This window comes from Lepidothrix coronata, unplaced genomic scaffold, assembly GCF_001604755.1.
Source record: "Lepidothrix coronata isolate B3197 unplaced genomic scaffold, Lepidothrix_coronata-1.0 Scaffold122, whole genome shotgun sequence".
Taxonomy (NCBI): Eukaryota; Metazoa; Chordata; class Aves; order Passeriformes; family Pipridae; genus Lepidothrix; species Lepidothrix coronata.
The window spans coordinates 2,701,360-2,713,710 of record NW_016690302.1 but is presented as its reverse complement, the minus strand read 5'-3'; the positions used below and the strand labels follow the sequence as shown (position 1 = coordinate 2,713,710).

General features: G+C 44.9%; 1 protein-coding gene across 2 annotated transcripts in view; it reads right to left on the bottom strand.

The window, feature by feature from the left end:
- The window catches only part of MIB2 (mindbomb E3 ubiquitin protein ligase 2), a 41,287-nt gene that overhangs the window by 16,657 nt on the left and 12,279 nt on the right, over positions 1-12,351 (bottom strand). For both annotated transcript variants that reach the window (XR_001876534.1, XM_017825714.1), the window contains exons 3-5: positions 10,810-10,981; positions 2,398-2,504; positions 455-649 (exon numbers count right to left, since the gene is read on the bottom strand). Coding sequence is in view for 1 of the 2 variants with exons in the window: in XM_017825714.1 (XP_017681203.1) it covers positions 455-649; positions 2,398-2,504; positions 10,810-10,981 (474 nt within the window). In the remaining variant the exon portion in view is untranslated. The remainder of the gene's footprint in view (positions 1-454; positions 650-2,397; positions 2,505-10,809; positions 10,982-12,351) is intronic.

The window sequence follows — 12,351 nt, the reverse complement described above, 5'->3', positions numbered from 1 at the left end:
CTCCATTCTCAGAACTCTCCCTTTGGTCACGTCCCCTCCAACACACTTTTGGGTCCACCAGAGCAATGATATTTGCTCTGTAAAAGCACAGTGAACACCAGCTGAACCACTGCTTGCCTGAAGAACTAAAAGCTCTGGGTTAACAGAACTGACACTGGGTTGAATTCTCCGTGACAGAGTGGGAGTTTCCTGCATTTCCAGCAGGGATTTGCCTTGGCAGAAGATCCCTCTCCGGGACATGGCTGCGGGCACCTCGTGGTTTTACCCCAGCACTATTTCATTGACCACTCTGAAATCAAGCAGCAGGTCACACACAAGCCACTTCTCTTGAATGGCACATATGATGTAGGAACTTTACAAAACCACCTGCTGCTTTTCTGCCTCCCAAGCAAAATGGCTTTGGTGTCTCCCGACGGCATCCCAACTTCCCAGCGGGCGACTTGTCTCTACACACCTAATTTCGGGAGATGCTCCTTGTAGTAGAAGCCCCCGGAAGCCTCCACGGTGCATTTCAGGTCCACCTTCCCCTTGTGGCCCACCCTGTAGACGTTGGTGGTCCCGTCAGACCACGTCACGCTGGCCACGCTGCGCCCGGTCTCCACGTCCCAGCCGCGGATATCGACCACGCGGCCGGTTTTACCCTCGCCACCTGAGGGGGGGAAAAGGGAAAATCAGGAAAATTAAAGCGTGACACGGCTCGGTTTGGCCAGCTAGGAGCGTGTTTAAACTCACTGAAAGCCAGCCAGCCATCTACTTTGGAACACAGATGTGGAAAAAGCTGAATTCTGTGCAGAATTCCTCCTGGTGTGCGTGGCCTAGGTTAGGGAACACACAGTGTCATGGCACCACACTGTGGCAAGACAAAAAACAGTGATGTAAAACCCACCCAAGATCTTTAATTTCTCCCCAACACCAGCCAGGTGGAAGAGCATCAAATAAGGTTTGTTCTGGCACTTCTCTTCATCTGCCCAAGAAAGGAGCAGTACACTGGAAAAACCCAGAACAGGAGGATAAGTGTGTGGAGATAAATCTGGCTGGGCACATGGGACATGTCATCCAAGAGACAACAGTCTATCAGCACTGAACCTCACGAAGGAAGTCAGAGTTTGCAGATTCCCAACCCAACTCTGCTGCCAAGTCACTTGGGCAAGTCCCAAACGGGGACAGCAACATCTGTCTGTCTGAGGCTTCTAATTGCCTCTAAAGTCTTGAAATTTAACAGCTTAAAGGAGTTTAATTCCTCATCCAACTGCACATCTGACTAAAAAGCACAACACAAACCAGTGGGCTTTCGTGCCAGTCCTATCAGTGACAAGAGGAGCAAACGGCTGTGGGTGGGGGCAGCTCCACCAAAACCAGGGCAGTGCTGCTCAGAGACCACCTGAGGGGCTGGATTTAGGGTTTTTAGGGTTCTTCCCACTGGTCTTGCTGGTGTAACTGGTTTCAGGTCACCACCATCGTAAGCAACGCGAGTCTCAGACATGTAAATGTCCATCTGATCTCAACAGGATGGATAAGCTGTATTGAGCATAAGCTGCTTTTGCTCTCAGACCCTGCAAGTATCCATGTCCTCCACTGAACCCAGAGCTGCAATAAATGGCAGAGTCAACTTTGGAAACCTTTGAACTTCTGACTTAATTCTTAAGGGACAAAAGGAGCTGTAAACATTACAGTGTGAACGGGGCTCTGGAATAGGAAAGGACAGTACAGCTTCCTGAACCCTGCAGCACTAACAGAAACTGGTATCAGTGAATTAAGTGCAGTCATTACACCCAAGAACAGCTCTAAAAAAGGCATTTTTGTCCCTCTGCATTTTCAGCCTGAAGTTACAAATCCTACTGAAAGCAGAAACCATTCTGCAGTAACCACAGCAAACAGTTCATTAATGTTCCATGGGAAACCATCCTTAGAGCATTTCTCCTCACTGTTCTTAAAAGTGTCCAAATAAGGATATTCCACAGAACTCCAGAGCAGAAAGGAGTACTGTACACAGAGTCAGACAACCCTTACTCCCACTGTAAATGAAAGCTTTTTCAGGAAAAGATGGGTCTTTGTTTATCATCATGTACACTTATAGTTTTATACAAGAACTTCCAGGATGGTTCCCAGGAGTTTTCATGTCTGTGAAACAGGAGTAGCAAAACTTCCCTCCCACACCCTCAATGAATGCATATGGTTTATGTCACAGGTATGTGACAAATAACCAATACAAGAAAACAAGGAATATTTAATACTCTAAACAACAGCAACCTCCATCCTCCGAGCAGCTCCCCAGAAGATGCTGCTCAGCACATGCACTTGCAATTTGCCAAAAAGAAAAAAATAAAATTTTATGTAATTTATGTTTAAAAACAAATCCAGTGGTGTGTTTGACAGGACATCCCAAAAGCAGCTTACCATCCTGGTTACCCCACTCCCAGTCGGGGCCACGGACCACTTTAGCCCCCTGGAAAGTCCCTTTTAAGGTGATGCGAGTCAAATTCTGTCGAGGACTCACCAGGACTCTGGAAAAAAACAAAATGAGAGAAAACAAATGAATTTATTGTAATTATTGACACTGTTTAAAGCTCAGACCCAACCAAGGTCTGTCATATGAGGACTACCCCTCATTTTAAGGGGATGCTGATGGACTTCTCTGGGGTGCCCATTGCATTAATGCTTTGGAGTCACAAGGAGTTCAGCACATCCCATACCCTGACCTGCACAGCACAGTTCACCTGCTGAAAAGCTGAGCAGATCAGACCATGGCTACACCATTCCCAGGATCTCCCAGCCCTGTCCATGTGCCCTGCACTCCACACTCCAGGCACACCCCCCGCTCCAGCTCACGGACAAAGGGAAGGTACCTACGTGATAGTGAACAGGGGGTCTGATGTCCTGTTAAAGCAGCTTCCAATTCCCATAGTGTCACAGCAGCTCCTCTGCTGGCTCTGTGCGTGCTCTGCCCGCTCTGCTCCCCAGCAGAAAGCCTTCTCATGAGTCACCAAGCCACCAAAATCCTCAGGGAGCTGTTTGGGCTGCTCACCCGGGGTACAATCCACTTTTCGAGGCGACTGCCAAGGTGCCCCAATCCATACCCCTGGAGCCTGACAGGCTCTTGGCAACTCCCAGAGCAGACAGAGCAAACCAAGTTCAGCAGCTGTTCCACAGGGCAAGGGGAGGGGAAGCTTATTGGGGGTAGGGCTGACCTCAGAACACTGTATTTATTTTCCATCTAATACCTACAGAGAGAAGGTGGAGACTCAGAAGGATAAAAAGCTTAGGCCTGAACTTACTGTTTACTTATCCACCAAATGCTTAAGTCTTTTACCTTTCTTAACCTGCTGACGGATCTCCCACCTCTGGTTTACAACCTAATGTGTTTAAAAAGAGGGAGAGATTATTTACACAGGCTCTTACAATGGTGGAATGTTCATTGTCCAGATTGCAGCTCAACAGGAGCAAGAGGAAGACCCTTTATTTTGATGGTTGGGATTTTGCCTGGTTTAGGCACCAGCAAGGCTGGATGTTGTTATGAAAGGAGATAATGAGAGTGGGATAGGGAAAAGCTCAGCTAAAAAGAGATGCTGATCAGCATTCATTTTACTGCTCTGTGTCAGGCACTAGAGACCAGCTTCAAAAACCAGCATGGATTTGGGCACTGTGTCTGAAACAGTTCAGCTACAACACTGTTTTCACTGTATTTTGTTGCATGTTTTTCTAACAATTCATCAAAGATCTCTCAGTCAAGCCCTGACTGAGTGATAAAAATATACTTCTCTCCTGCAAACCCTACTCTCTCAAGGGAGCTCTCGATGCAAAGATCCTCAGTGATAGTAAAATAAAGCACTGAGTTAAGCTTAAGCAAGATGTTTAAAGAGCAAAACAACCACGACTCATTCTATTCCTAGCAGAAGTTCCCTTTTTGTGTAGTCACACAACAGGAGTCATTTCCCATCTCAACAGCCCTCACATTAACCCGCCACTTACGGTGAAATCTGTGGCTGGAGACCAAGAAAACAAAGCCAACCACTTCAGAAAGGAAGAAAACTTAAGAAACTCCACCTCTTGCTGGAGACAATCCACCAGAAAAACCTTCCTTCCCCAGCCTCCCAAAAACAATGCCCCTGCCTTGAACCACCCTGCTGACCAGCACCCAGGAACAATGCAAGAACTGCATGTCCTGAGCCAATGTGTCTTAGCTTTTAATCTAATTCAACATGTTTTGCTCCAAACACTGGGTAACAACCGAAGTTATTCGTGTGATGCTAAAATACCCTCGAGATAAATTTAATCACCGCGATGCTGCCTTTAATAACGGCGTTAATTATGACAGCCAAAGTCTGCAGCCATTTCTGCCCTACAAATTCCACCGATATTAAATTACTGTAGAGTCCAGAAAACACTTGGGAGCGTGTACTGTACAGAATGAAGTTATGTCTCTCTCCAGCAGGCTGGGAGCCACTCCCTGGGGATATTCTGCCTGTGCTCAAGTTTCACCGAGGTGCTTACACAGCTTTTCACATCCCTGGGAGCTCTGCTCCACACAGCTCCAACAGCAGCATCACCCTGGCTTTGGAGAGATGTGGGACCCAAATTAACCAACCTGGAGAAGTTTAAACAGACTGCTTTTAACTTGCAGTAATGACCTGAGACCCTGCAGGAGTCAGAGACCCTTCACACCAGGCACAGCTGAAGTATTTTGCAAGACAGAGACTTTTCCACTGCAGGAAGTTCTTATCCCAAAAAGACAAGCACAGTGCACGGGGCTGGAGAGCAGAAGGGATGGACACCCTGAAATGCAGCAGGCCATAAATACCACGTTCATCTATCTCTTCAGAAAGGCACAGCTGTAAACGAGACTTTCAGCTCACGGTAGACAAAAACCCACAGCAGACACAAAACCCACATCCCTTCCAGGATGTGCAAAGATCTACACAGGGTGAACTCAAGAAAATCAACACAAAGACCTTGCAGAAACCACAGATAAAACTGACCTCGATGCAAGAAATTCTAGATTCTCTAATCCCCCCCCCAGCAAAGCTTTTCCTGAAGCACTTCCAGCAGAGGATAAAGGAAGGCAATTCTGACAGATGGCAGGGGCTGCTGGTTGCTCAAGCATGAACCAGACTAAGACAAGGGCGCTGGTGAGGGATCAGGATCACGGAAACCTATTTCAGGAACTGTCTTTACCAAGATTCTTCCTTTTCAATCCTGTCCTTCCTTGACAAGGCAGCAGTTCTTCACAAAAGCAGCTGTGTCTTTATAACCCGGGTCTGGGTTGGGCTAAGAGCTCAGTCTTTTTTGGGTGACCTCCAAAGCTCAGCTCAGACTCAGGGTTTCAGACCAACACAGAAGCACCCCTGAGCACACAAAGTGAAATAAATGTCTTGTCCCTCATCCTTTAAACATGACTATCAGTTCAAAACACAGGCTAAGGATGTTTTAGTGAAGATTTCTCTTGCTTACAGTTCGGATCGTGTAATTCCACAAAAGGTAAAGATAAAATATGTCATTAAAATGCAACCCCTGCTCTACAAATCAAACAGAATGTTCCAAAATAACCAAGGGAAGCCCTAATGTAGGGATATTCAATGGTGTTCTGCAATGCACAAGGAGGCAAGCCTAGCCATGATGACATGACATGACGTGACAGTTTGGTATTTTATCTGGCAAATAACGATTTTTTTAAAAGTAAAATTATATTAATTCATTGATAGAACAAATCAATACATAATTTGACATTAAGAAATTAATTTTTTTTACAGGTTAGGAAACAAACACATCATCACAGAAGAGTCAGATTTGAGTCAACAGCCACCAAAACTTCTGAGACCAACAGCTTAAACTGCCATTGCATAAATAACACATGTTGAAGAGGTTACTATGTAAATAAACCTGCATCCCCTTTATTGCCCAGTAATCAAACACCCAGCAGTTGTCACTCAGCTGCTGGATTAGTCCAGGCTCACAGTCCAAGCAGCCCCAGATGGAAGGCTGGATTATTAAAGCTGCCTTGAATGGGTCTGCACTGCACTGGCAAACCCAAACCAGAGCATGCACTTGTTCCTGTATCTGATTTCCAAATCCAGCTGGTAACCAGACTAGACAGAGCTGGTTTAAGAATTAGGGCTGAAAATAACTGCACTCTCTGTTTTGACTACAGGATAAAACACAATGTGAGAAAATATTTGTATTTCTTATGCTTGATTACACAGGATATTTCCCTGTGTGGTTTGCTGGCTCCTCCAACTCCATTGTTGGCCAGGGAAAAGAAAACAGGACTTGTGAAAAATTGTTGTGATTTATTGGTGAGTGAAGCCTAGAAAATAGCCTGGGTAAAACATCCCCCACTGGAATTCAGCTCAGCCCCATCCCCGAGCAGGTGATCCAAGCAAAATTCCAGTGCTGCTTTTGCACTGGGATATAATAACACTAATATTTTGTATGAGAGGTAGATTATTTGCAGAATCATCAGAGCATGCCTGACTATTGCAGCCCTAAAATAAACTTGATGAGTTTTGCTTTGCTGCCCTGCTCCCAGACACTGATTTATCTTCCAATTACCAAGCACATATTCACCAAATGGATACACAACTCTGGAAAAAAAGCTCTTGAGTAAAACTGAGCTGTTCATCCTTCTAAGCCAAGGATGAGAGTGTCTCCCACAGCAGCCACAAAACTCAAACCAAAAAAAGACCAATAAAATAGAAAAACAACTGGAAGAGGTCAGGAAGAGATTACCTCTAATAGCAAATTTAAAAAAAACCCCAACAGTACTTCCTGCCACCAGAGGTTCAAACTCAGGTCATTTTAAGACCTGAAATAGCCTTCAGGTAAAGGAGTCTTCAAAGCCTCTTTGGAAAACTGATTGGGAACCCTCTGCAGCGTCTGTCTGGGGTTAAATCCTCCTAAATCCCAGGATTAGTGACCTGCTACAAGGAGCAACGTGTTGGCCTGGAGGGACTGGAAACTCCCAGCTCTTCATCTCTGTTTCAAGAAAGACTCGAGGTGAGAGCTCCATCCCACAGTCCTACATTTGATCTCACCAGTGGCAACCCAAGGACTGTGTAAGCAACCCCAACTTCGTTCTTCAAATCCAAGATTATGGGATGTTGTCAAACTTGTTGGGATGCCTCTCCATCCACTCCCCTTCAGCTTTCCGACTAATTAACACTCCAGAGGGCTCATCACAGCACTTTGCCTGGGTCCTGACAGCAACACACTCCTGAGGCTCCTTTTGAAGAACCAAAAGACCCCCATTCCCTGCCAGAGAAAGGGAGGAGGGACAACCTTGGTCTCCAAAGGAGACTCATCCTGCGTTTCACAGCCACTGAACAACAAAACCCAAACCCACACAGCATTTACCTGGGTGTCTTTTTTAAATACGCAGATTTTTGGGGGGCCTGAGGGAACTGCCAAAGGTTTTGTCTTCTACTTTATTTAGCAAAAAAAAAAACAAAAAAAAACTAAAAGAGAGAGATGAGTGCTCCAAGCAACAGTGCAGTGAGTCATGAGCCATGCAATTCCTGTTCTTCGAAAAGGACTGTGCACTGCCTCAGGCAGTGTCTGTACAGCTCAGACCTCACTTATTCCAAAGAAATCCTTTCTGTGGCATTGTTCAAAGGTGATCCAGGCCCTTTGTTTCACTTATTTTTTTTTTTTTTATTTCTTATATGAGGACATTCAATTCTTAATGCAGAGCAACCTCCGGAACACCAGAGCAACAAATCACAGGATTGCATCTGCATTAAAGCAAAGATGTTCCTGCTTCTTCCTTGTTCCTGCACTGAAAGGCATTTCTGGGGAATTCAATTTGCCAGCTCCCTGTCCAAAAGCTCCTGCACAAAACACTCATTGCACTGTGCCATCCAGCTCAGCCAAATGCCTGGAACAAAACCCACTCCTGACCTGTTTGCTCCAACAGCTGAGTGACTCCTAAGAACCACAATATGCACTCCTCATTCATCTTTAAAATTGCAGCTTCCCACAGCTGGAAGCTTCTTCCTTGAGGATTTCTAATTCCTCTCCATCCCTAAGCTCAGCTGGAATCAGTACCTGCCACGCAGAACAGCAGGAGAGGTGTTTTATTATCCAATTACAACTATTGCTGCTTTACCCTTACCCCTTACTGAGGCTCCCAGAAGCCACTGTCACCTCTGACAGGCTCATGCTGTGTCCCTGAAGTCACACACACCCCCCTTTTCCTTTTTTCCTTCTTTTTTTTTTTTTTTCTTTGCTGCTTGGCATTAAGGTCATTGCTCCTGCTAACACACACTGATGTAAATCAGAATAGTGCTACTTTAACAAAGACTGGGTGTCACATTCTGGCCCATGTCTAGACTTCTTTTTATCAAATAAAGTTAATTCATATCACATCTTCTCTAAAACCACTCAATGAGCCATATTCACAGGAAAAAAAAAAATGAGCCACACTCACAGAAAAAAAAAAAAAGGCAAAGTAATTTAGGAAAAAAACAACCCAACCCAAAAGCCACCAAAGCACACCATCAGATTTTTGCTACAAATGGGCATCTACCTCCAAAGAGTCCTCCAGTGCTTCCAGCACATTCCAGAGCAGCACTGCAGTGCTCTGGGAAAGTCAAACAACTCACCCAGGACAGCACTGGGTCTGGCAGCTTTCCTGGCCACCCTCCAGGCTCCCTTTTCTCCCTGACAGCAGCCACCCAACTGCCCAATTCCAGGCTGCCCAATTCCAGGCTGCCCAATTCCAGGCTGCCCAATTCCAGGCTGCCCAATTCCAGGCTGCCCAATTCCAGGCTGCCCAATTCCAGACTGCCCAATTCCAGGCTGCCCAATTCCAGGCTGCCCAATTCCAGGCTGCCCAATTCCAGCAGCACAGTCTGGGCACAGGGTGAGGACAAGCCCTGAAAGGAAAAACTGCCCTGGGTACATCCTTCCCCGAGTCCTGGGGAGAAACTGCCTTAGAAATCTGCCTTTGGATGGGGGTGTTCCCAAGGGAATTCAGCTCTGCAGGGCTGGGAGATCCCATGCCCAGGGAAGAAAATCTGGGCTGCTCTGCAGCCTCTCACAGCAACTGCTGCCTACCTTTTTTTTATTTTTCTCTTTTTTCTTTAAATGTGAGTAGGATTATGTACCTTCAGCTCAAAGAAAAGACACAGTCAGGCATCCCTGAGTAACTACTTGGAGATAATTATAATATTAATAGAAAGAGAAAAAACCCCACATGCCTATTTTTATATATATATATTTTTATATATACACGAAATCATGGAGCTCATTTCCAAGCAGGATCTGCCTGGTTTGCCATATTTAACACAAGCTCCAGAAACATCCTAATCTGGTGGATAAACACAAGCCCCAAAGGTCCGAGGGGAGATTCTCTGGACAAACATCCATCCCTTGGCTTGCACTCGGAATTCTGGCTCAACCACACCGGCACAGCTCTGGTAATTAACTCCATGGAGAGCTTCCCATAAGGCAGGAAAAGCAGCTGCAAATCCCACCCTGCTGCCTTTAGCACAGTAATTACACTTTCCATTCCACGGGCGGATGCGAAGCTCTGGGATATTTTCAAAGGGAGGCAAGAAAAGGAAAATCAACGACAGAGACAAGCTGATTTCTCATGACTTCTCCCGAAGGCAAGAGGATTAAAAGATCCATCTTGGTGCCCGCTTGAGGAGGTGCAAATAAAACTACTGTGGAGACTGGTTTTGAGTTCTTCCCCGGGGCAGGAGGACGGATCAGGAACGAGCAGAGAATTACGGATGCTGTTCCAGAGGCATCAGTGCAAGGGTAAACGAGAAGTTGTTGTTCTTCAGAGAACAGTTTAGACCCAGAAATTTGGGAGTGTCACCCTCCACTCGGTTATCTGAGAACAGCAAACCATGTCTAAAATTATTTAAATTGGAGGGGGAGGGAGGAAAAGTAAAACCAGAGCAGATAAATATTTTTAATTTTCGCCTTAATCAAACTTCCCAGAAAAATTCTGATTTCTATTTGCTGTGTTTTTCTCAAGCAGTTTCATCAAAGTGCCCAATCCAGCCTTACCTTGTTCTGTGGGACAGAGTCCCCAGACCTTTTTGATCATGCAAGCCAAGGAGTAAAAACATTTTGAGCGCTCCCCAACACACATTTATTTATATAAAAATGCATTTATATAAAAATACAAATACATTTCTATATAAATATATAAAATATAAACTGACATTTGTATATAAAATTAATTTGACGTATAAATACATTTCTATATAAATGTAAAAATAAACATACATACATTTAGATATAAAACTTTGTTTTATGTATAAATATAGATACATTTTTATATAAATATATTTTACATTTATATAGAAATACTTTTATTTCTATGTAAGTTACACAGAACTACATTTATTTCTATATAAATTACGTAGAAATATTTATTTCTACATAAATTACATAGAAATATTTATTTCTACGTAAATTACACGGAAATATTTATTTCCACGTAAATTACACAGAAATATTTATTTCTACGTAAATTACACAGAAATATTTATTCTATATAAATTACATAGAAATATTTATTCTATATAAATTACATAGAAATATTTATTCTATAGAAACAAATTTATTTCTACGTAAATGATACAGAAATACATTTATTTCTATATAAATTATACCGAAATACATTTATTTCTATGTAAATTATACAGAAATAAATTTATTTCTATGTAAATGACACAGACATGTACTAGTCAGGTGCTGTGCATCATCCCTGCACTCTGGCAGATGGTTTTGCACACCCCTGGGGGGTCCAAAGCCCATTTTGGAGCCCCCCCAAAGCCCCCCCTGGCTGCCAGGACTCACGGCTGGGAATGTGCCGTCTCGTAGCGCTCGAAGGAGTGGGACAGGTCGTGTTTGTTGTTCATGTAGCACTGAGTGCACAGGTCGTAGTCAAAGCACATCTTGCACTTCCACCTCATGCCACGGATGCCGTGCTTCTTGCAGCAGTCGCAGATGATGTTGGGGTGACGGACACCTGGGAGAGCACAAGGGCAAAGGAGTGCGGGATTCACCCAAAATCCAGAGAAACAGCCTCTCAGGACCTTTCTTAAAGGAAAAAATCATGGACTCTGTGTGTGTTGAAGGTGATGCAGGAAAAAATCATGGACTGTGTGTGTGTTGAAGGTGATGCAGTAATAGAACGTGAGTGATATGTGTGACCTGTGTATGTACAACACGTGTGATGTGTCTCTGTGCTGGGCAGTGACAGGACCCCAGGGAATGGCCTGAAGTTGTGCCAGGGGAGGGTTGGGTTGGGTATCAGTGAAAGGTTCTTCCCCAGAGGGTGGTTGGGCACTGAACAGGCTCCCCAGGGCAGTGGGCACAGCCCCAAGGCTGCCAGAGCTCAAGGAGTGTTTGGACAACACCCTCAGGGACAGGGTGGGATTGTTGGGTTGTCTGTGCAGGGCCAGGAGTTGGACTGGATGATCTTTGTGGGTCCCTTCCAACTCAGGACATTCTGGGGTTCTGTAATATGAAGTCTCCATTTCCTGGCTTGAGGGACTCGCGTCCTAAAGTCAGGTCAGGCTCCAACAATGGCAAAGTCAGCAAAACTCAGAAAAAGGAGGAAAGAAAAGCCTCTGCACAGGGGCAAACAGGAATTCCCTCACCATGAACTGGCTCAGTGTGTGCTCTGCTGCTGCTCAGCTTCACTCCACAGGCAGGAGCAAAAGGCTGACCCTTAGAATCACACAGTGATGGAATGTGCTGAGCTGGAAGGGACCCATCAGGATCACCGAGTCCAACTCCTGTCCCTGTGCCCGACACTTCCAGCCAGGCTTTTATTTCAAGTATATTATATTTGCTTCAGTCAAATAACATTTAAAAAATAAAATTCAAATAATTTATTAAGAACGGGGATCCTCACAGATGGGAGGATCTACACAAAGTAAGGCAGAAGATGGGTCTGTGCTCCCTGTCCTTGCCATATTCATCAATTTGGGTGTTGCCATAGAGCAGGAGTTCCTAAGTTCCCTGTCCTTGCCATACTCATCAGTTTGGGTGTTGCCACAGAGTAGGAGATCATAATCCCCCTGTCCTTGCCATCCATACTTCTCATTTTGGGTGTTGCCATAAAGCAGGAGTTCCTAAGTCCCCTGTCCTTGCCATACTCAGCAATTTGGCTGTTGCCATAAAGGAGGAGATCATAATCCCCCTGTCCTTGCCATGCTCGTAAATTTGGGTGTTGCCATAAAGGAGGAGATCATAATCCCCCTGTCCTTGCCATGCTCATAAATTTGGGTGTTGCCATAAAGGAGGAGATCATAATCCCCCTGTCCTTGTCATGCTCATAAATTTGGGTGTTGCCATAAAGGAGGAGATCATAATCCCCCTGTCCTTACCATG